The sequence below is a fragment of the Fusarium coffeatum genome, assembly GCF_003316985.1.
Source record: "Fusarium coffeatum strain FIESC_28 chromosome Unknown BRIP53273_contig_211, whole genome shotgun sequence".
NCBI lineage: Eukaryota > Fungi > Ascomycota > Sordariomycetes > Hypocreales > Nectriaceae > Fusarium > Fusarium coffeatum.
Window position 1 is genome coordinate 25,641 of NW_022158004.1, and position 20,778 is coordinate 46,418.

At 47.9% G+C, this 20,778-nt stretch overlaps 7 protein-coding genes across 7 annotated transcripts; 4 read left to right on the forward strand and 3 right to left on the reverse strand.

Annotated features, from left to right (window-relative positions):
* Positions 1-3,263: 3,263 nt before the first annotated feature.
* On the forward strand, positions 3,264-5,099 carry FIESC28_08757 (uncharacterized protein; the record flags this gene model as incomplete). The annotated part of the gene is made up of 3 exons (XM_031162895.1): positions 3,264-3,527; positions 3,659-4,436; positions 4,483-5,099. The coding sequence occupies 3 exons, from the start codon at positions 3,264-3,266 to the stop codon at positions 5,097-5,099; spliced, it is 1,659 nt and encodes a 552-aa protein (XP_031013024.1).
* A 657-nt stretch (positions 5,100-5,756) lies between these two features.
* On the forward strand, positions 5,757-6,666 carry FIESC28_08758 (uncharacterized protein; the record flags this gene model as incomplete). Its single annotated transcript, XM_031162896.1, has 2 exons — positions 5,757-5,816; positions 5,908-6,666. 2 exons carry the CDS (start codon positions 5,757-5,759, stop codon positions 6,664-6,666), a joined length of 819 nt encoding a protein of 272 aa, XP_031013025.1.
* Positions 6,667-7,280: 614 nt separating this feature from the next.
* On the forward strand, positions 7,281-8,241 carry FIESC28_08759 (uncharacterized protein; the record flags this gene model as incomplete). Its single annotated transcript, XM_031162897.1, has 5 exons — positions 7,281-7,515; positions 7,568-7,745; positions 7,794-7,839; positions 7,891-7,996; positions 8,060-8,241. 5 exons carry the CDS (start codon positions 7,281-7,283, stop codon positions 8,239-8,241), a joined length of 747 nt encoding a protein of 248 aa, XP_031013026.1.
* Positions 8,242-10,141: 1,900 nt separating this feature from the next.
* On the reverse strand, positions 10,142-13,990 carry FIESC28_08760 (uncharacterized protein; the record flags this gene model as incomplete). Its single annotated transcript, XM_031162898.1, has 1 exon — positions 10,142-13,990. The coding sequence occupies one exon, from the start codon at positions 13,988-13,990 to the stop codon at positions 10,142-10,144; it is 3,849 nt and encodes a 1,282-aa protein (XP_031013027.1).
* A 702-nt stretch (positions 13,991-14,692) lies between these two features.
* On the reverse strand, positions 14,693-15,125 carry FIESC28_08761 (uncharacterized protein; the record flags this gene model as incomplete). The annotated part of the gene is made up of 3 exons (XM_031162899.1): positions 14,693-14,844; positions 14,899-14,959; positions 15,009-15,125. 3 exons carry the CDS (start codon positions 15,123-15,125, stop codon positions 14,693-14,695), a joined length of 330 nt encoding a protein of 109 aa, XP_031013028.1.
* Positions 15,126-16,221: 1,096 nt separating this feature from the next.
* On the reverse strand, positions 16,222-17,610 carry FIESC28_08762 (uncharacterized protein; the record flags this gene model as incomplete). Its single annotated transcript, XM_031162900.1, has 1 exon — positions 16,222-17,610. One exon carries the CDS (start codon positions 17,608-17,610, stop codon positions 16,222-16,224), a length of 1,389 nt encoding a protein of 462 aa, XP_031013029.1.
* A 410-nt stretch (positions 17,611-18,020) lies between these two features.
* On the forward strand, positions 18,021-20,029 carry FIESC28_08763 (uncharacterized protein; the record flags this gene model as incomplete). Its single annotated transcript, XM_031162901.1, has 2 exons — positions 18,021-18,063; positions 18,141-20,029. 2 exons carry the CDS (start codon positions 18,021-18,023, stop codon positions 20,027-20,029), a joined length of 1,932 nt encoding a protein of 643 aa, XP_031013030.1.
* Positions 20,030-20,778: the final 749 nt, after the last annotated feature.

Genomic DNA, 20,778 nt, shown 5'->3' on the forward strand with positions numbered 1-20,778 from the left:
GATGCGCTAACTCCGATTCTTCAGGATGGATGATACCGGTATATCTTGTGGTTCGATGACACGAGTTAAGAGAGATGTAACAACAGGAAGACGATGTATGGAAATAAAACAAAAAGCAAGTATAGTACACAATTATGAGTTACAAAGAGAGTTACAAAGAGAAAAGAAGGATGAATAGTGAACGCATTCTCATTTGGATGGACCCTGATCAGCCCTCGATGATGAATACGGATTAATTTTAGTCTAACTACAATAAAAATGAATAAAAGAAATGCTGTTCTTGTTGTCGACTTCCTCGATGATGGCGATTCGCGTGGCCCAAAGGAAAATCTAGATCGGGATTATACACGACGGGAACGCTAGCCACAGGGGTGATCGGGTGGCAGGGACCCTTGATCTGACGAAGCCTTTTCAACCCTCTCGGAGTTGACCCCAATTGAAAGCTGCAATGTAGTTATGAGGATCGTTGTTGAATATCCTTTTACAGTAGTTAGTCCCTACTAGACTTAATTTGCAGGCGACCACTTGAATAACTTCTGGAACTCAAGGCTGGAACCTTGACATGAGCTTCCTTAATTAGAACTTAGAACGTCAATCATGTCTACATTCATAACTGCCAAACTGCCACGCTTCTCTAGTTGTCACAAACATGGTCGCTGTTGAACCGCCTCACTCTTAGTTCTCTCCTCAACTGTACGGATACAGTACAATGCAGTAAGTCCCCCGTCCGTACGACACGATCTGATGAAGAGTGAGGTACGATGCGGTTGCACGGCTATCGACATGCCCATCGCAATAGCCATCGCTTAAAACGTACCGGGGCGTGTAACAACTTCCATAGCCTCGTGAGGGATCCATCAGGTTCCTGTCGTCGTCGTCGATTTCTATCGGTTTTCCATAGAGACAGTGATCGAGACAACTAGGCTTGGCAGGGTCCAATCAATGGATGACATCATGACTTGAGGGCACTACGAGGTGCTGTAGTAAAATAGACGGCATCTAGACTCTTGTAGCTCCGCGCTATTTTGACCTTTATTTTTCTCATTCAAACCTGTTGGTTTTCAAAGCCATCGTAATGACTTGAATGTCAATTGCAAAAACTAAAACGCTGAACCATTTGTTGTGATCAAGACTGTTCCTGTCAAATGTCACTAAAGAACCTACTACAGTATGTGCCTAGTCAATCAGACCCCCGTCTAGGCTCCATCCCATGTCAAGGGAAATGTAAATGGCCTGATAATTATTTTCCTTTCTTTTTCCAGTATGGGAAACAGCCTTTCTTCCATCCTGGTCTCGATATCCGCTGAGAATACGGTGCTGGAGATCGAACAACAAAAACGACAAGGGCCTGGTTCAACGGCATTTGCCGCGCGACAATGTCAACATGGACGTAACTATCGTGAGGGTGTTATTATTAATCCTCGTAGCCCATAGCCTACCAGTAATATCACGTAGCTTCTGCATGGATTCATCTGATGGATTCGTCCAGCCCTTCAGCTTGCATGCATGTCTCATGTCTCAATGTCTTGTAAATAATTGATTGCAGAAAGACCCAACATACTGTACATAGCGCGATTGCTAAAGCAGTTGACCAAAGAGCAGATCACGGTTTGTAGCATTAGTCTAGACCGTTATTGTTTGAGATTATCAGGGCCAATCTCAACACCATAATCGAGACACGGTAATAATAATCGTTGGCATTGTAGCCAAGTACTGTAAGTGAATTCTTTTCGTGTCTCGAATGGTCGCCTTGAAACAATCTCTCGGTACGCAACAATGACGAACTACGACTATTGCGGTTTGTTTAAACTTGCAGATACCGATCGGTAGGCCCTCGGGAAATTCTATGATGTTCCTGGCATATGGTAGCTCATGACATCACCCAGTGAAGTCATGGCAAGTCTAAGGTGAAATGGAACCAGAGTTCATCTAGACCTAAATTTCCTCTGGAGTTCAGATCTGTAGACATTCTCGATCTTTTAGATGGAGTTTTAGTATGGAAGAATCTTGATTGGCATCAGTGTTGACATCATTCACGAACAAAAAACAATTGAAGCGCGTCCATGTCTTGACATTGACCTACCCTGCACCAATTCGATCGTGACTTTTCACGATCTCCCTAATCAAATCGCTCGATTCTCGCCATGTAAGAGGGCTCAACTTCTGATGCAATGACATACGCCACAATGCGTCAGGGCCTCAAACCACCAAGGATGAAGCTGACGTAGAGGACATGATTCATTATTATCATGATGTCTCACACGAATGTAGAAGAGAGTAGAGGTTGAAAGGTGAGTAAATTGGAAATCGTATCCTTGCCGATTCCTGTGAGCAGAACATTGTTGGTGATGCGTGTAAACTATGAATGCTTCACTATACACTTCCACAATGCCTTTGGTCTAGAAATCTTCATTTTTTTTCTACCATAAAACTATAAACCATGCATCTGAAAATGCATATTGTGCACAATCGCCGCCCACTGACGCAAATGTAAGCTATGTGAACATCCGATCGAGATGACAGGTCGGCCACCAACCAGGACCAAGCACAATCCGCAATTGGACAAATGATGGCTGCCACCAGGTTCATCCATTTCTCCTCGTTAAGACTGTTGGAGATTCAACAGGACATATTTCGTCATTGAAGTTATATACATTGACATCCAACGCTGATATTCACATACTCTACTATTGTAGAGCCTTTGCTACCCTTCACTGGCCGATGTTAAAAACAACAAGCATCTAGAATATTATCCTCGGTCGGAAGGTGTCGGATATACGAATCGTTGACCGATAGAGCGTGGAGAACGGGCTGACCCCAGATTTCTGGAGTGGACTGCCTCTGGGGTATCAGAAGAGGCTCAAGTCAACCCGGTGAAGGTGAAGCCACAAGACAACTCAACCTCTGGATTGGCTCAGCGACTAACTTAAAGCTGCAGAAAGAAAGGCCGCACTGTATTTACTGTATCAGTAGTGGGCTTTCAGGCAGCCCCTACAGTGCAATTGCAATCTTGACACCACCTTCAAATGGATTCATGGTTAGCCTCGGTAACAGCGAATGGCCTGTAACCGACGATAAACCACTACAGCCGATGAATGGCTATCAACCTACCTACGCTTCTCCAAGATAAAGGCATTGTTTTCTTTTTTCTTCCCTTCTTTGCATCGTGATACCCCCTCCTCCTCAATTGACCTCGTCTTTTCTTCTTCCTGGCTCAGTAAGAAGAAGACAAGTCAATACCAGACCTCTCCCCAACATCAACTATGTCTGCCGTTAGCCGGACCCTTCGAACGGCCACCAAGCAGCTGCGCTTCCAATCTCCCCGGGGTCTTCGCGTCGCTGCCCCTCTTGTGGCCCGCTCAGCTTTTGGCGCCTCTCGCTCTTCACTTTCTGGTGCTGCCTTTTCAACATCCGCTGCTACACGTTCAGGAGCTCCCGATATGTCTTCTGCTCCCCGAGAATACGACCCTGAGATCAAGGATATTGCCGACTATGTCGCCAATAAGACCATTGACTCTGAGCTTGCTGTAAGTACTCTCCAAATCCCGAGACCTTAAAGCCTGCACCCCGCAATATCCCGCCTCTTCAACACTAGAGAGAACATCACGAACTCAATTGAGCCCCAATTACAATTCAATGCTAATTTCACTTCCCACAGTTCGACACTGCTCGATGGATCCTCCTCGACACTCTCGGCTGCGGTCTTGAGGGTTTGAGGTTCAAGGAGTGCTCTAAGCTCCTTGGACCCATTGTCCCCGGCACCGTTGTCCCCAACGGCCCCAAGGTCCCTGGTACTCCCTTCCAGCTTGACCCCGTCAACGCCGCCTTCAACATTGGTGCTATGATCCGATGGCTCGACTTCAACGACTGCTGGCTCGCTGCTGAGTGGGGTCACCCCTCCGACAACCTCGGTGCTATCCTCGCCGTCGCCGACTGGATCAACCGTACCAACAAGGCTGGTGGTAACCTCGCTGGAGGCAAGACCTTTGTTGTCAAGGATGTTCTCGAGGCCATGATCAAGGCTCACGAGATTCAGGGATGCTTGGCTCTCCTCAACTCCTACAACAAGGTCGGTCTTGACCACGTCGTTCTCGTCAAGGTTGCCTCTACCGCCGTTGTTTCCAAGATGCTCGGCCTCAACGAGAAGCAGATTGCCGATGCTGTTACCCAGGCTTGGGTTGATGGCCAGTCTCTGCGAACCTACCGCCACACCCCCAACACCATGTCCCGAAAGTCCTGGGCTGCCGGTGACGCTTGCCAGCGCGCCGTCAACCTCGCTCTCAAGGTCCTCAAGGGCGAGCAGGGTGTTCCTACCGTTCTGTCTGCTCCCGTCTGGGGTTTCTACGATGTCCTGTTCAAGGGCCAGAAGTTCGAGTTCCAGCGCCCCTACGGCAGCTATGTCATGGAGAACGTTCTCTTCAAGGTCTCCTACCCTGGTAAGTTCACTCACAACCCAATATGAACACAACTAACACATCGCAGCTGAGTTCCACTCTCAGACCGCCGTCGAAGCCTCAGAGAAGATCCACCACCTCCTCAAGTCCCAGGGCAAGTCTGCTGCCGATATCAAGTCTATCACCTGCCGAACCCACGAGGCTTGCATCCGCATCATTGACAAGCAGTTCAAGCCCATGGACAACTTCGCCGACCGTGACCACTGCATTCAATACATGTGCGCCACTATGCTCGTCTTCGGCCGTCTCGAGGCGACCGACTACACTGACGGTGGTGAGGCTGCCACCTCTCCTCTCGTCGAGTCCCTCCGACAGAAGATCAAGTGTGTTGAGGATCCTCAATACACCAAGGACTACCATGACCCCAAGCTCCGAACCATCTCCAACGCTCTTACTGTCGAGCTCAACGATGGAACCGTCCTCGACGAGGTCGCTGTCGAGGCTCCTCTTGGCCACCGTCTCCGCCGTGAGGAGGCCAAGCCCGTTATCCTCGAGAAGTACAAGCGCCACCTTGGACCTCACTACCCCGAGTCCAGGGTTAAGGAGCTGGTGGAGCTCAACTTGGATGCCAAGAAGCTTGAGTCTACCCCTGTTGATGAGTATGTTGATCTGTACACTGTTGAGAGCAGCAAGTTCGTGCAATAAAGGTATTGGATGGAAGAGAGGGAGAATACATATTTAAGAAGCCCAAAGAAGGCTTTGACTTAGATAATGAACAATATCACGCTATAAATAAATTTCAAGTACAATTCAAATAAATAAAATTGAAAATACCGTCAGAAAGAAGTAACAGGAATTCACATCACATTAAACTATCATACTGTACTTGGTTACGCGTGAAATGGAGGCCAGGTACCTACATAGGTAGGTAAAAGAAGAAATATCCTCTAATGCTTAGGCTACTAAAAATAAAGTAGCCTAAGTACTAGTCTAAGCTCACATAAAGTGTCCAAATTATTTTCGTCTCTTATGTTTTTAGGGGACAAGTCTTCTGATACCCTGAAGCTTGGTTATGCGTGAAAGGAGTTCCGTCCGAGATTGGATGTGGTTGAGCGAGGGGCAATGCACTGCCTCAGTGCCCCATTTGTCTTGGACTTGGCCGAACTCCGAGCCTTAGGAGACAGCGTTGAAACTCTCATCAAACATCAACCTGACATACTGTCATTACTGAATCTTTGTCAAGTTGCAAAGGTGTCGCAGTAACCATCTTACATATCTCTCTTTTAGGTTTCATTGGCCTACACTCAATCCATCTCTAATACCCTCACCTCAAGGCCGGATCCTTCGGGCGCAACATCTGCAATGGCTGCTGATCGCCAGACTATTATGGAAGTGAACCGTTCACTTCGCAACATCAAGAATGTAAATATTCCCCATAGCGATGCCAGCGTTCTATCTGCGCCGTTGCATCGCATACGCTACATCCGACCGCATATGAGCTGACACTTTGAAGGAACTCGAGAACCTCCTTGAGCGAGGCGTGATTGACGACTCCGTCTACGACACTATCAATACCGCTCTCCCCCCTGAGTCATCCCTCTCGGGTCCTCTCCGAACCGCTACAGGCGCCGCCGCTGCCCCCAAGAAAACCGCTGCCCCCAAGGCCGCTTCTCCCGCGCCGACCCCGTCCCCGGCGCCCGCCGCCCACGCAGCTCCTACCAAGGCTTTTGAGGATCTCAAGATCAAATCTCATTCCCCCGCGCCACCCGCGTATGACCAAACACCTCCTCCTGGCCTCCCCAACCGCAACGTTAAGCCCACTGTTGCTCATGCCCGCGCCCTGTACCGCTACGCCGCCACTGATGGTCGGGATCTGTATTTCGAGAAGGACGACCGGATCGCCGTCTACGAATACATGAATCAAGATTGGTGGATGGGTCGCAACGAGCGCACTGGCCGGGAGGGTATCTTTCCCCGCAACTACGTGCTTGTAGACCAAGAGATGAAGAAGCCTGTCCAGCCTATGCATGCGCCGATGCCTCAGCCGCAATACGGTTATCCGCAAGGCCCGCCTCCTCAACAGAACCCATACAATGCGCAGGTGCCACCTATGGCCGTCGCCGAAGGATCTGGACAACCGGGACAGGAAGGAGATGGCAAGGACAACAAGGTGAACGAGTATGGTAAGAAGTTCGGTAAGAAGCTGGGCAACGCCGCTATCTTCGGTGCTGGTGCTACCATTGGAGGAAACATCGTCAACAGCATCTTTTAGAGGCATTCCTTTGGCAAGGGTTTTTCTGTTGCTTTTTACTGTCGGCGTACATATTGGGCGTTTTGGTCTGGAAGGGTTCATAAATACATGACTATCTCGAGAAGAATATTGATGGTTACCTTTGACTTTTTGAGCACCTCTCAGGTCGTTCGATCACTCTCTTTCGAATAACCATGTGCTGAGATCATAAGAGACGAAATAATTTGATCACTTTATGCAGGTTTAGACTAACACTTAGGCTATCTTATTTTGGTACCCCAAGCTTTAGACAACAATTCTTCTGTTTCCTAAAGGCTGTCGCCTAGGTACTTTCCATTAATGATAACACACAACAATGTGGACTTTTGAATATTGATATTCCTTGAACAGGTAGTTGAAATTTGATTCAATATTATGATCCATTTTCGTATCGAGAACTCATGAGGCGTTGTTCATCATGGCTAGTGGATCTGGTTTCCAGGAGTAACAGTGCAAAAACAGTACGCGCCCCAATTCCTGGTGGAGTTACTAGCCATGATCGCTGTTAACACTGTACGTCGCAAAATTTCTTGCTTTAACCTTGAGAAAACTCGCGAAAGCCAAACAGCTTCATAAATAAAAACACAGCAAACATCATGTCGACCTCAAAAAAGAGACAGGCGGAGGAAACTCCTGCTCAGCCTAAGCCAAAGAAGAACAAGAAGAGAAAGGCAAACGCACCAGATGATGAATTACTCGACACTGAGCTTGGTCTCAACACGCTCTTCACAAAGATGGACAACCAGCTCTTGGCCGATCATCTGGCGCAAAAGTTGGGACGTTTCGGCACCGATCTGAGCGCTGTTGAGATTTCAGATATGACTGTTTCAGGTACGACTCATTCAACCCTCGAATTGATGAAGCCTTAGCTCACAATCATCAGCCAACGCCATTCAAGACACGACTTCATGGCAAGAGACAAGAACCCTGGAAAAGTTCCCCGACTTCCTGGAGAGCGTCACGGAGAATCCTGAGCTCTTGAAGAAGTCACCCAAGAAGAAGGGAACGCCTCATACCATCATTGTTGCAGGAGCGGGCTTGAGAGCTGCGGATATTGTTAGGTAGGTCACGATGTACTATTGCAGAAGGAAGAAACTGACATATGGCAGATCGATGCGCAAATTCCAGAACAAGGAAAACTCGATTGCGAAACTGGTATGTTTGGCGTTCTTTCAAATTCGCGCTTCTTATACTAACATACTCTAGTTCGCCAAGCACATGAAAGTTGAAGAGCAAGTTCAGTTTCTCCAGAATCACAAGACTGGTATCTGTGTCGGCACACCTGCCCGCCTGATGGATCTCATCGATAATGGTAAGTCTAACGTTGGAGTTACCCACTCTGCCCCTCGATGAAGCCTTTAACTGACCTGAATAGGTGCACTCTCCTTGGATAGCCTGAAGCGCCTGGTAGTAGATGCCTCCCACATCGACCAAAAGAAGCGCGGCGTTCTGGACATGAAGGATACAATGATGCCCCTGGCTCGCTTCCTATCAAGGAAAGAATTCAAGGACAGATACGATGACGAGAAGAAGCCTTTGGCTTTGCTGTTCTATTAGATGCGATACCCTTGACTACTTACTAGAAATATTGATAAGCAATTGACTCTTTCCCTTTCCGGAGGTTATGACTTGCGTTTTGGTTGACCCCATCGCGGAAGAGGGATATCAGACATGGTTGAGTAACAACATAACTCTGTCATGTGGATGCCAGAAGTACAGCATGTTGGGTATCTGCTGGCTCTGTTAGGTACTTTGATACCAAGTTGACAGAATTAATTTATTATCTACCATCGCCGGAGGGCCATTTTTGGATATGTATGGGCGACAAATTAAGTCTGTCAACCGGAGGTTAAGAGTACGTAGGGCATGTTAGTTGTTCTCTGATCATGTTAGATACTCTAATACCCGATCAGCAAAATTAATTTCTCATCCAACCATGTTTGAAAACCCTCTCCGACCATGGTAGATATGGATGTCTAGAAATGGTCCTCTCGTGATGGTAGGGAGACTTTGCCTGTCGCTTGCCGCATGAACAGGTTAGTATTAGTATCTCTTTAACCTACCTAGGTAGGTAGGGGCAAGAGTGCATCGCTGTGATGCCAGGTCCCGTTTCTGGATTACCTACGCGCCTCCTGCTGCTTTGATCTTTTTAGACATGTTCTTTCCTCCCTTAGGATGGAAATTACCCAAGGATGCCTTGCCTTTTCTAAACTTCTTTCCTTCCTTAGCATGGACTACCTAAGGATACCTTGTCTTCCATGAATCCTTATGACCCTCTTGATCTTCCCCTTATCATCCAACGCTTTCACCTTCAGCCTCGTTTTTGAAACGTATTTTGTTCACCTTTTTGGAACGCACAATCACTCTTTGATATCGTGAAGCCATGCTACAATACTTGCTTGCTGGCGTGTTACTCTTGAGTTTTGGGACCTGTACATATAGTCCTGTCACAATTACACCAGGTAAGGTAAGTCATAAGGTTATTGCTTGGAAACCGACTGACGAAGAAATCAGAATGTGCTACTGCTTGCTCTCGCAGTTTTATGCTCCATCAGGGTATCAGTCCACCAGATACCAGGAAAGACAGTACGGCACTCAATCCAGCTGAGGAAATCTGTGGGGTACTACTTAGGTCTTGCTCTGAAGACGGCCAGCAAGCTCCAAACGATTCTCAAGACGCTTCCGATAACGAACAACCCATTCCTCCCCCTTACAAAGGGGGTCAAGAAAACAATGGCCCAGGAAGCGACAATCAAGATGGGTTTATATCTCGGCGACCGGGCAAGACGGTGATATCGACAGGCTCTTCAAGCTCTTTAAGCCCTCCAAGCTCTTCGGACTCTCCTGCTGAAACAAGTCCATCACAGGCTACCGAGAGCCCTCACTTAGGCACTATAACTTTGTCTACTCAGATGCCAATTACTAAGACAATTGTGGTGACAGGCTTAGGGCCTGATATGGAAGACGAGAAAGGGACGTCAACAACGTCGTTTGTTAGAGCCGATGACCCCCCAGGACTAGTCCCACCCACACCCGTACCATCCTTGGTGGAATCAAGCGACACACAAAGGTCTCAAGAGGTCTCGCCTTTACTTCTTGCTAGTCTTTATATTGGTCTTATGATGTCTTTGGCGGCCGCTCTAGTTTCTCCTGAGGCAATTGTGTCGCTTGTGGCCCTCGTCCTATTGATAATACTTATGAGGGATAGACTTTAGGTTGAATCGTGTCTATTGTCTTGGAACAATTTCTCTGGCTTGGCGTTACAATATGACAGAACAAGGCCTGATAAAAGTGTATCTTAAAATATTTTAGCATAATACTAGGCTGCGAATCAAGCCGTCCCAATGATTGATACGAAGTCTTATTGATGGAAGTCATAGATATATTAAAAATTAGAGGAAATATTTGACAACATGTGCTGCGATACTGGAAGTCAGCGTCCTCCTCATATTGCTGCTTAGTCTTCAGCCACCCAGAATAAACATCGTTTCAAATTAATACCCATGGTCCTAATTGTTTCGTCGTTGCAATTCTCCCATTCACGCATCAGTGTTTTGATCTCTTCAACAGCATCGGTATCCTTTGGATCATCCGCTTTCATAAGCAGATGACTGATAATTTCGCAACTCAAAAAGTCCACCAGGCTCGGCGCCTGGGGCGATTTGAAATCATAGACTTGTACTTCATTCAATTTCAATGCAAAGCATCCGAACGATTGTTTCGATGGCCAGTAGTTGATCTCTCGTTTCAGGTTCTTGAGGTCGAGGTGATATAGCTGATTCTGACGCTCTGAAAGACCCCGAATCATCTTGTAGAGCTCTTCAACAAAATGCTTCACCTCCACACCCGTTGCGTCAGAGAGAGGGAAGGGTAAACAGTAGAGGTTCAACTGGAAAACACTGGGTAGCCAGGGAAGCGGATCGTCTTTGGTACGCGGACGTGCTTGAGCATCCTTTGTCATCTGAATGATTGTTCTGATACAAGGCAAACAATTTCTGGTCCAGCGTCCCCAGTTCTCACGGTCTTTCAATCGCTTTTCACACAACTTTCTGATCAGGTTCACGACTTGTCCAGGAGAGTTAACGTTGAGCATTTTTGCGGCACAAGTCGTCACGAGTGACTGGAGCGATGTCAAATCAACTTCGCTTAGTTCCAGACGCTCTTGCATCAAGGTAGCCACATGGAAAGGAATAAACTCGGCGTTATAGCGGTTCCCTTCGATGCAGCCACTTGAGAATTGCGAACGCCAGTGTTTGCCTGCATTCGAGTTGATCAAGTCGCGATCTTCCTCTATGGACTGCGTGATACGTTTTACTCCTGGTAACGGATCGATGTGGTTTAATGCAGCGGCTTCGACCATGCTGAAGACGGACAAGGGAGTGTATGGTCTCAGTTGAATGAAGGCCTTCGTGAGGGGTGCTAGATGGACGGGGAGTTCAGGCAATTGCTCATCCAGAGAGAAGTGGTTTTTAGCCATGAAAAGATTTAGCCAGCGAGAGTTTTGCGCAGCCGACTGTTCTATCGTCCTCATAACAAGTTGAGCCAGCCGGGACTTGTCGGCCTCCTCTAACTTTGCCAGATGAGCTTTTTCAATCATAAGGTCGAGTAGAGGGGTTTCTTCACCGATAATAGGAAGACCCGAGGCACCGGCCCAATCTGATTCAGTAAGGCCGCGTCGTTCGTTGAGTTGCGCAGCCACTGGAACGCAATACTTATCGAGAGCATCGAGAATCTGCTTTCGAATGTAGGAAGCGGAAGCTGGATCCTCCAATATGGCAAAAAGACTATTCGCAATAGTAGTTCGTATGTCGATATGTCGAGCTTCAGATAGAAGCAAAATAAGAATTTCGCACGATACAGAAGAGTTGATGAACACTTTATGCTGTAGGAGTTGGGCAAGCATCTTAACAGTGGTGACCTTGATGGGTTGAACGGAAGGTTCCCCAGACTGCTTGGTCTCTGAGGGTTTTGCTCCTTCCGTCGCGTCACCATCCTTCACTCTTTCAGCCCTTTCTATCTTATCAGTATTCTGGTTCTGTGATCTCATCCTCTCGCTCATGACGTTTGCCATAGTACACAGTAGCTCTTGGGCAGCCCTGGCTGGAAGAATCGAGAGAAACCTCGGACTGAGAAGATGTCGGTGCCATGACGATGTTTCCTGACCTTCGTTATCCAAAATGAGGTCACAAATGAATGGGCAAGCCAGCGAGGGTTCATCGCTTGTAGCCAGGCTATTGATAGCGAAGACGACACTCTGCATTTGCGCTCGTAGACCCCTAGAACCCAGGCGCTCTCTTGTCTGATCAATGAGAGATTTCGTCAGCTCTGCGAGTAAATGAGGCGAGATAGGGGTGTTCGCAATGCGTCGGTAAAGATAGATTCCATTAACAGAGTCTTTGTGTGATCCGGACACGAGAGTATCGTGAAGTGAGTCGTCGGCTATTGTTTTCAGAGCAGGATCATGAACGATGGCCCCGGTTTGGATCAAAAGATTGGTCGTAGGCTTCCAAACAATGTCTAGTAAGTCTCTCTGGCATTTCTCACGATCCAACTCGGTGCACTTTGAAAGATTCTCGAAGAAGACATCGAGTTTGCTGGTACGTCGATCGGCTGTCGACCTAACGAGGTCAATTACCCAAGACCAGCTTGTCGCTTGGAACCCTGGCTCTCCTACAGCCATCGCTACCGTAGATACCATCTCGACAAGAACTTGGTTCGCAAGCTCGATGTCGTTCTTCACTAGAGACGTTGTGAAAGCTATCGCAGCTGTGGGCGAGTTAACGTCCCCATCCGGCATGGCGCCCAAAAGCTCCTCCATCTCGCGTAACTTGAAGACATTGCTTGTAAAGAGGCGCGCAGTCACAGCAGAGTCCTTAATAAATCGTCGCGACCACACAATAGTCTCTTGCAGTGTCGCCAAGTCCCCCACAGAAACGCAGAGATTCAACGCACTTATCGCCCAGTAAGCTCGTTCCACAGCCTCCCGCGATTGCTGCGCTTTGACTCGTCTTTCTTTGACGAGTTCAATACCATAACTAGGCCATTCTGAACGTTCGTGCTGCGTCTTTGATCTCCGTATCAATAATGCTTTCGCCACATGAAAATCTCCAACAGGACTGTACTTAAGCATGCCCTGAGACTGATGTAAAACTGTTCCAGTTTCTCTTTCGACACTCAGGAAATCTCTTTGCGGAAACAATCTTTCTAGTTTCTCAAAGAGCTGGAGTGACTTCCTTTCATTCATGCAGAAGAACAGAGAGGACGGCCAGCAACTCCGAGAATCTTGCTTCAGACGAGACAAATCTTGTTCCGAATCACTCTCGATATCTATTGTAAACCCTTGGAGATGTAATAGAAGCAGGCGAAAGAATTCGTATCTCTCTTCGTGACTTAGCTTCTCAGAAACAGAGATAGCCTGATGCAAGTGTTCAAACTTGTTTCCTCGCGACCATGACAGGGTTGGAATCAACTTGATAGCTTGCACTAGATGTAATTCGAGTTGCCGTCTGTTTGCACTGCCCTGGGGTGCATCAGACCATCGATCAACAATGTATTGGACAAAGCCTCCCTTTGTAAGAAGAAATTGACTGGAAAGTGCGTCTTGGTGTTTTCGGATACATTGAAGGACAAGATCAAGATGTTGACTGCGCGTCTCATTATCGTATCTACTCTTGCGGAGGGTTTTAAGTAGAGGCATGACCACTTCATCTAACAGATCCGGAGGACAATTCACTTTGTCTTTGGAGAGGAGCGTTGTCAGGATTCTTCTGGTAAAGTGAATATTGCCGCGTAAAAGTGATTGATAGTGTGCAAACAGAAGATTGTCCTTTGAGAAGGCTTCCTGTAGAAGTTTCGACTCGCTCAGCTGGGGATGACCAGCCAACAGGAGCCTTTCTTCTGAGATAGTCCATTTGATTTTTTGTTCTTGTTCGAATCTCTGTACAACTTCCAGGTTGCACGCAGGTATTATGTGCTGGTAAAAGCGATCCACGGGTCTGCTGTCTTCCCGCCCTCGCCGTTGGTAGATGATTTCAACGAGCTCACCTAGAGCTGCACGTCTCTGTGATTGTACTTGTTGAGCAGATGCTGTCATTCCCAAACGTTTGCACAGCTCGCGCAAATCCCGTATGCTGAACTCGGCCATTAGGCTGGCAAGACCAGAGGCTCCGCCTACATCTTCCCAGATTGCTTGGAAGCGATCCTCGCGGCGGAGGGCCTTGGTGAACTGTGGAATGGCATATTTCCGCTTTTTAGCGCTATGCGGCTGGCACAGATCTGCTATTATTGCAGGCGCATCGCGGACCATGTTGTTGTTGATGTTGGCGGTTTGCTGCGCTGATGATTTCCCAAGGGTTATACAGAGCCATTGACGGAGACAAGGCACTTATAGCTAGCGACCTAAGTAGTAGCTAGTCGAAAGTCGAGTGACTGCATCTTCTTAGTTGAAGGCGGGAAGGAGTCACCGGCGTGCCGAATGGAGTAATGGCCGAGATCCATGTTTACGTGGAGAAGATCAACTGCCCAGAGTTTTAAAGTATATAAACAGGCCAATCGACGAAAGTTGCTGCACCAAACTCAGTAGCCATTTATGAATTTCGTCGATCGTTGAGATCATTTGTGCTAAGATGCTCCACTTAGTGGCATGTTGCCTTAATCCTCCCCATAATCTACCTGCCATGCATCGAGATCACTTGGTCAATCTCTCATAATTTACCAGACACCTGCTGTTGATGCTTTTTCCAGTCGGTGTATGACTAACTTGTTGACTGTGAAGCTCTTGTGCTATCTTAGAAACTCGGCATGCGCAGTCCCTACTCATTAGTCTACGAAGATCATTAAAAAGCTATTGACTAAGTGGTCTTGTCGATGCTCAAAGAAGACTGTGTGTGCCATATCATTCAATTTGAATAGCATCCATTCGCAATCATTCCGGTTGTCATCTAATCGTTCATACACTCATTCCTCGATCCTCGCTCGAGGCCGGGGATTCATTCATCCACGTAACAACCTATTTGTCTGCAACGGGGAACTCTTTGCCCGTGTAACCTTTGTACTGTGATCGGATAGAATCAGAGATGAACTCGTCCTTTTGCTGCTCTACGGCGCTTTCATTTGATTGACTGCCTTGACCAAGAACGTTCTCTTGAACGTAGTCGACGGCTGTTCAGGGTTGTTAGCTCGGCTCGAGGGAAAATGCGCCGTGTTATCACGTACCCTTGTCGAGACCATCCTCGTTCTTCTCGCCCTGGGCACCGCCGCCCGCCATGTTGTTGGCCTGGGAAGAATTAGTGGGATTTTGAAATGTCAACAGTCAGGAAGCTAACCTTGTTGGTGAGGTTATCCATGAAACCACCACCAGACTGCTGTCCCTGGGTCTGATCGGCGGCTTGGGCGTTGTCGTTGCCCTTGTTTCCACCGGCGAGGTTCTTGACGAAATCCATGATTGATAATGATTGGTATTTGTATTTTAGTATTTGGTATAGTCGACGTGTAGGTTGAAAGAGGATGAAGGATGAAGGATGAAGGATGAAGGCGGGGGTGAACAAATGTGGGCGACGCTCACTGCCTTATATGAGATCACTACAAGTTACGCAACACATCATCAAAGGCAAGTGTAACCAACAATCGAGCAGAGCAAGCTCAGATTCCTTGATTCGCTGCGTGTCACAAACCCAATTCGCTGACGCAACTAAAACAAGGACAGAACATGGATACGTTACGAGACCATGGGGTTGTCTGTGACGTCTTCATCGCCGATAATTGGTTGAAGCTGTCAGGGATCGACCTGTTAAGCTTCGTGCCAAGTTTACAGTACATCAAGGGTCGTACTGCTATGTAGAGGTAAGCAGGATCAATGACAGAAAAAGGGCATTCATATTCAGAGCCTGTATACATTGAAACCTCATGTATTAACAAATCACTCTATACTAATGATCAATGATCTGGGAATACATGTATTCATCTAGCAACTAACCGATTAGCTCACGATGGACCATGTTTCTCATCCAAATCCACCTCGCGAATTAAAGTGCGGGGTAATTACCCATGGAAGGGAGCTTGGAGCTCTAGGTAGTACCTACTAAGCTTCCAATCCTACGCTATCAAGTGGGTAGGCAGGTATGGAGTCTAACAGAAGAAATGTCCTCTCCAATACCTACCTAAGTTAAGCTGCAGAAATAAAGTAGGCTAAGTGCTAGTCTAAGATAGCATAAAAACCAAATTATTTCATCTCTTATGATTTCAGTGGCTAATTCTTCTGACCCTGTCGGCTATCTATCATCATACCTTATCACATGTCACAACGTTGAGAGGTCAAGAGAATTGTTGAATTGTCATACATTTGAGCATACATGTAAGTAATTATTGTACAGTGCTGTCCCAAGTACCCCTTGTCTCATCGCCGTTTTCGATATCATTCCTTGTGCATGCTTGGGCTCGTATTAATTTAGTCGTTTGTAGTATCCTTGTATCCTTGTATCCTTGTATCATTTTCGAATTCTTTGTCGGTTAATCATAGCGCATCTTTTCGTAATGTCATTAGAAATGTGTGTACCATCCATCAGCGTCAATAACTGCCTGGCATCGCTTGGGCATGCTCGCGATGAGCTTGCTGACATGCTCCTTGGAAATACCCTCCCACGTATCGCGCACCACATCGTCAATCCTGTAATCAGCGACATCACCGAAGAGCGAGTTGGCCTTGTCAGCTTTGAGGTTGACCTTGATAGTGCCGAAAATCTCGGTCAAAGGGTTCAAATCCGGAGAGGCCGAAGGTAGGCAAACAATGAACTTGTGGCTAGCTTGAATGGCACCTTTAATGGTGAGACGGCTGTGGGCAGGCAAGTCAGGCGACAATGCAAACCGCGAGCCTAGGGGATGACTCTTGTACCAGTTGGCGAAGCCGGGGAAGATGGTGCGATACCAGCTTTCAGGGCCAAGAGGGCCATCACTGTGACGAGTATAAGAAAGGAGCGGCCCAACGCCAGTAAGACCTGACAGGTGAGCAAAGTAAACGTTAGTGTTCTTGCAATCAGCAGGAGAAACGGGCTCGATGTTGACACAGTCAGGGTGGGCTATCTCGTCTAGCTTGCGAGTGACCAAGACTTCTTGAGGCTGTTCGGTGAGATGTACTCGCATCTCATCGTAGAAGAGGACGCTGGCCCATTCTTCGACAGTCCAGTTGACGTGTTTGAGTGCAAAGTTTAGGCGAAGCTGACGAGACTTTTCGTCAATTTCAGGGCGACTGATGGCGAGTTGAGAATTGTAGCCGGCTTTCTCCAGAGCAACTGTGATGGTACGCTCAGAGCAATCGAGCCCAAGGGCTGCAGGAATCTGAGAGATGGGCATGCGACGGGTGCTGGGGGATGATTGGACGAATTGAAGCAATGCTCGTGTTTGATCCAACGTTAGAGTTGGTGTTTTGGGTCGGAAAGAAAGGGCGAGAGTAGATGAGCGAGCTCTGGCACGAGTTCTGGCGCGAGCTCTGGTGCGCAAGTGGGTGGCAGGTTCGATGGCAGCTTGATCAGGCAGCTGGTACTGCACTTGCTTTGCAACAGCTTCTTTTGACCATCCTTGGGCATGGAGGAACTCTGCCCCTAGAGCCTGGGCACCAGTAGGGATCGAAATAGCAGAAAGAAGCTGCTTGGCCTGGACAATGTTGCGAAGGAGCTGAGGGTCCTCGGTTCCAACAGGCTGAGCATGATATTCAGTAATCATGCCCTGAATGGCAGTGACTTGATGCCGCTGACTCAATTTGAGCTGTCGAGAAGCGAGCCGGCGATTATAATTCATGGCCCAAGCCTGTTGTTCATTAATAGAGCTATTGTTGTTTATTCTAAATCCTTTTTGATCGATTGCCTTCGTGAAGAACAATGGGTCCTTGGGGGAAAGGGTAGTGGAGGAGGGGGAAGCAATGGATTGAGCCATTCTGAGATTGAATGATAGAAGGAGATACAAATGGCGTCAGTAGTAAGAAGCAAATGTGAATGCAAAGTGAATTGTGAAAATGCAAAGTCGAGCCAAGAGTTCTTGAGTGCTTGCAGCTGAGCCTCGGTATGGGCCAATGAGACGTAGCGGTGGGAAGCTCAAGATGGGCTCCACTCTCAGTGCGCACACTGTGAGCTAGAGGCGCAGTCATCTGTGGCTGGGCTCCATTTCTCTGACCGGTTGACTCAACGCCGTTGGTGGGGGCATGGCTCCCAACCCTGGGTATGACGCAGCATCGCCTCAGTGAGAAGGTCTCTAAAAAGTTCAAGTTATCCCGACGAGGATAATCTTGGAATATCCCAATTTCTTAGACAGTCTCTGATACTCTCCAAGCACGAGAAGCAGTAGCCATGGCCAAGGCAAATGAAGATCTTCTTCGGCGACCGCTGTATCGTAAGTCAACACTCAAAATTCGTACCCCGCCATCGATCGACATGTCCAAAAGTCGCAAAGTGCTAACATATCTCAAGTCTATGATCTGCCCGCCGAGGTCTTGGACAACATAGTTCTCAAAGCCGATGCCGATGCCGAAGCTGAGGTCATTGCTGCCGCCGAATCCACATCATCATCAACTGCCGAAAGCCCCTCGTCTTCGGATACCAGCCTTGTCGGAACACAAGCTTGTTCTTTGTGTGGCCTCACGTTCACGACCGTGATAGATCAGCGCGGACATCTGAAGTCCGATTTGCACCACTACAATCTCAAACAGAAGTTGCGCGGGCAAAAAGCTGTGTCGGAAGCCGAGTTCGAAAAGTTGGTGGGAGACCTGGATGAATCATTATCGGGTTCTGATTCGGATGAGTCAGAGGAAGAGGAGGAGGACGGCCGACAAGAGTCAACTCTTACTACACTATTGAAGAAACAAGCAAGACTGGTCGACAAGGCAGTTGATGCGAACGGTGATGATGAAGAGGGAGAGACTGCAGGCAGAGCAGGTCGAGGCAAGCCACCTCTTATATGGTTCAGCTCTCCAATGCTGCCTGAAAAGACATACTTTGGAATGTACCGTGCCATTCTGACAGGCGAGGAGCAAAGAAACCAAGATCTGGTGGAAGTGTTGAAGAAGAAGCAGGTGGAGCCCATTTCCATGCCCAAGATTCTCAAGGAGGGCGCGTTACCGGAAGTTGCCTACAAAGGTCCTCACATCTTCCTCTGTATGATTGGAGGTGGCCATTTTGCAGCAATGGTTGTCTCTCTAGCTCCACGACCTAATAAGAATGGGACCACCATGAATCGAGAGGCGACGGTCCTAGCTCACAAGACTTTCCACCGATATACGACACGAAGAAAACAGGGTGGTTCCCAGTCGGCCAACGACAACGCCAAAGGGGCTGCCCATTCAGCTGGTTCGAGTTTGCGACGATACAATGAGCAGGCGTTGGTGGAGGACGTGAGAAATCTCCTTCAAGACTGGAAAGGTCTTATCGACACTTCAGAGCTGCTGTTTATCAGAGCGACCGGGGTAACAAATCGAAGAACTCTATATGGCCCATACGAGGGCCAAGTACTGAAGCATAACGATACTCGACTGCGGGGTTTCCCATTCAGCACACGGCGAGCGACGCAAAATGAGCTCATGCGATCCTTCATCGAATTGACGCGACTCAAGGTTCGGGAGATCATTCCTGTAGAGGAGACCAAAAAGGAGATAGAGTCTGTTACCCCAAAGACAAGTTCGAAGCCCTCAAAGCCCAAGCTGTCGGAAGAGGAAGAGACAGCGCTGCTCCACACATCTCAGCTGCAGGCGTTTGTGAGGAGGTCGAAAGTACCCGCTCTGCTCTCATATCTCAAGAATAACAATATCACTGCCGACTTCGAGTTTCAGCCTGTTGAGCAGAATCACCACGCTCCTCGACCACTTCACCTCGCCGCTGCCCAGAATGCCGCTCCATTAGTACTTGGTCTCCTTGTTCGTGGAGGCGCAAATCCTACCATCAAAAACAACGAAGGCAAAACGCCTTTCGAACTTGCTGGCGAAAGATCCACGCGCGATGCCTTCCGTGTCGCCCGCTCTGAGCTTGGAGAGGCTAAATGGGCGTGGGACGATGCCAAGGTACCTCCCGCCATGACGAAAGCCGAATCTGACAAGCGTGATGAGAGGGAAAAGAAGGAAGCTAGCGATAAAGAAGCTGAGCGACGGAAGGCCGAGGAGGAGAGGTTAAAGATCGAGGGGCCCAAGGTGCCTGAGGGGCGCAAGCAAAAGGGAAATACTTTGGCAGCGGGTCTGAAGCAAACGCCCCAAGAGAAGAGAGAGGCTGAGGCTAGAGGACTGACGCCTGAGATGCGGATGAGGCTGGAGCGAGAAAGAAGAGCAAGGGCTGCTGAGGAGAGATTGCGAAAGATGCAAAGCGGCGGATGAGGTGGAAAGCATCGATAGACGAGCATCACGAATAGACTAATACCAATGACATCCAACTCATGATTCTCCGTTGTTTAAGTTACGGCATATTGTTCATCGAACCGGATGCAAGTAAAAGGCATTGGTTTGGCCCCCGAGGGCGGGACTGCGGATAATCTTTTCACATATCTTCAGCAAACGTCCTTTACCAGAAGGTGAATGCTAGCTTCATCTGATGTCTACCATTGTCCTCCGAACTCTGAAGTGTATAATGGATTGTGCTTGTCAGTCATTCCTAGCGACCTAGATCCACGTCACTACTCTCCATCTTCTCAACGACGTGCATCCACTTGTCATGCCTGCTGATAAACTTGTTGGCCAACTGGAGGAAAAGAGAAAGAGTAAGTTATACGACGATTAACCTAGAACGTGGTCTAGGCAGTCAAATGCGACTCGCTCAGAGTTTCTTATTTATGTCTTGCGCTTTTGACAAGTGAAGTGAATGAATTGTTGGTGAATGTGGCTATTGTAGTCTCCCACCCTAGAGGCAAAATTGCCTTATTTAAATTTTAAGTCGCATCAGAAGTCGAGGTTTGATGACTCAAATCATAGTGCTATTGCTGGTCTATTCCCTAGATAATGCTTTAAAGTCTGGCTACTGAATTGTATCGTATCTCAAGTACGAATTAGTCCATAAGGTCAGGTCGTAGGTTACTCTGCTATATGGTCTGAGAGTTAAGAAATATGCTCAAGATCAATCATCAACTCCC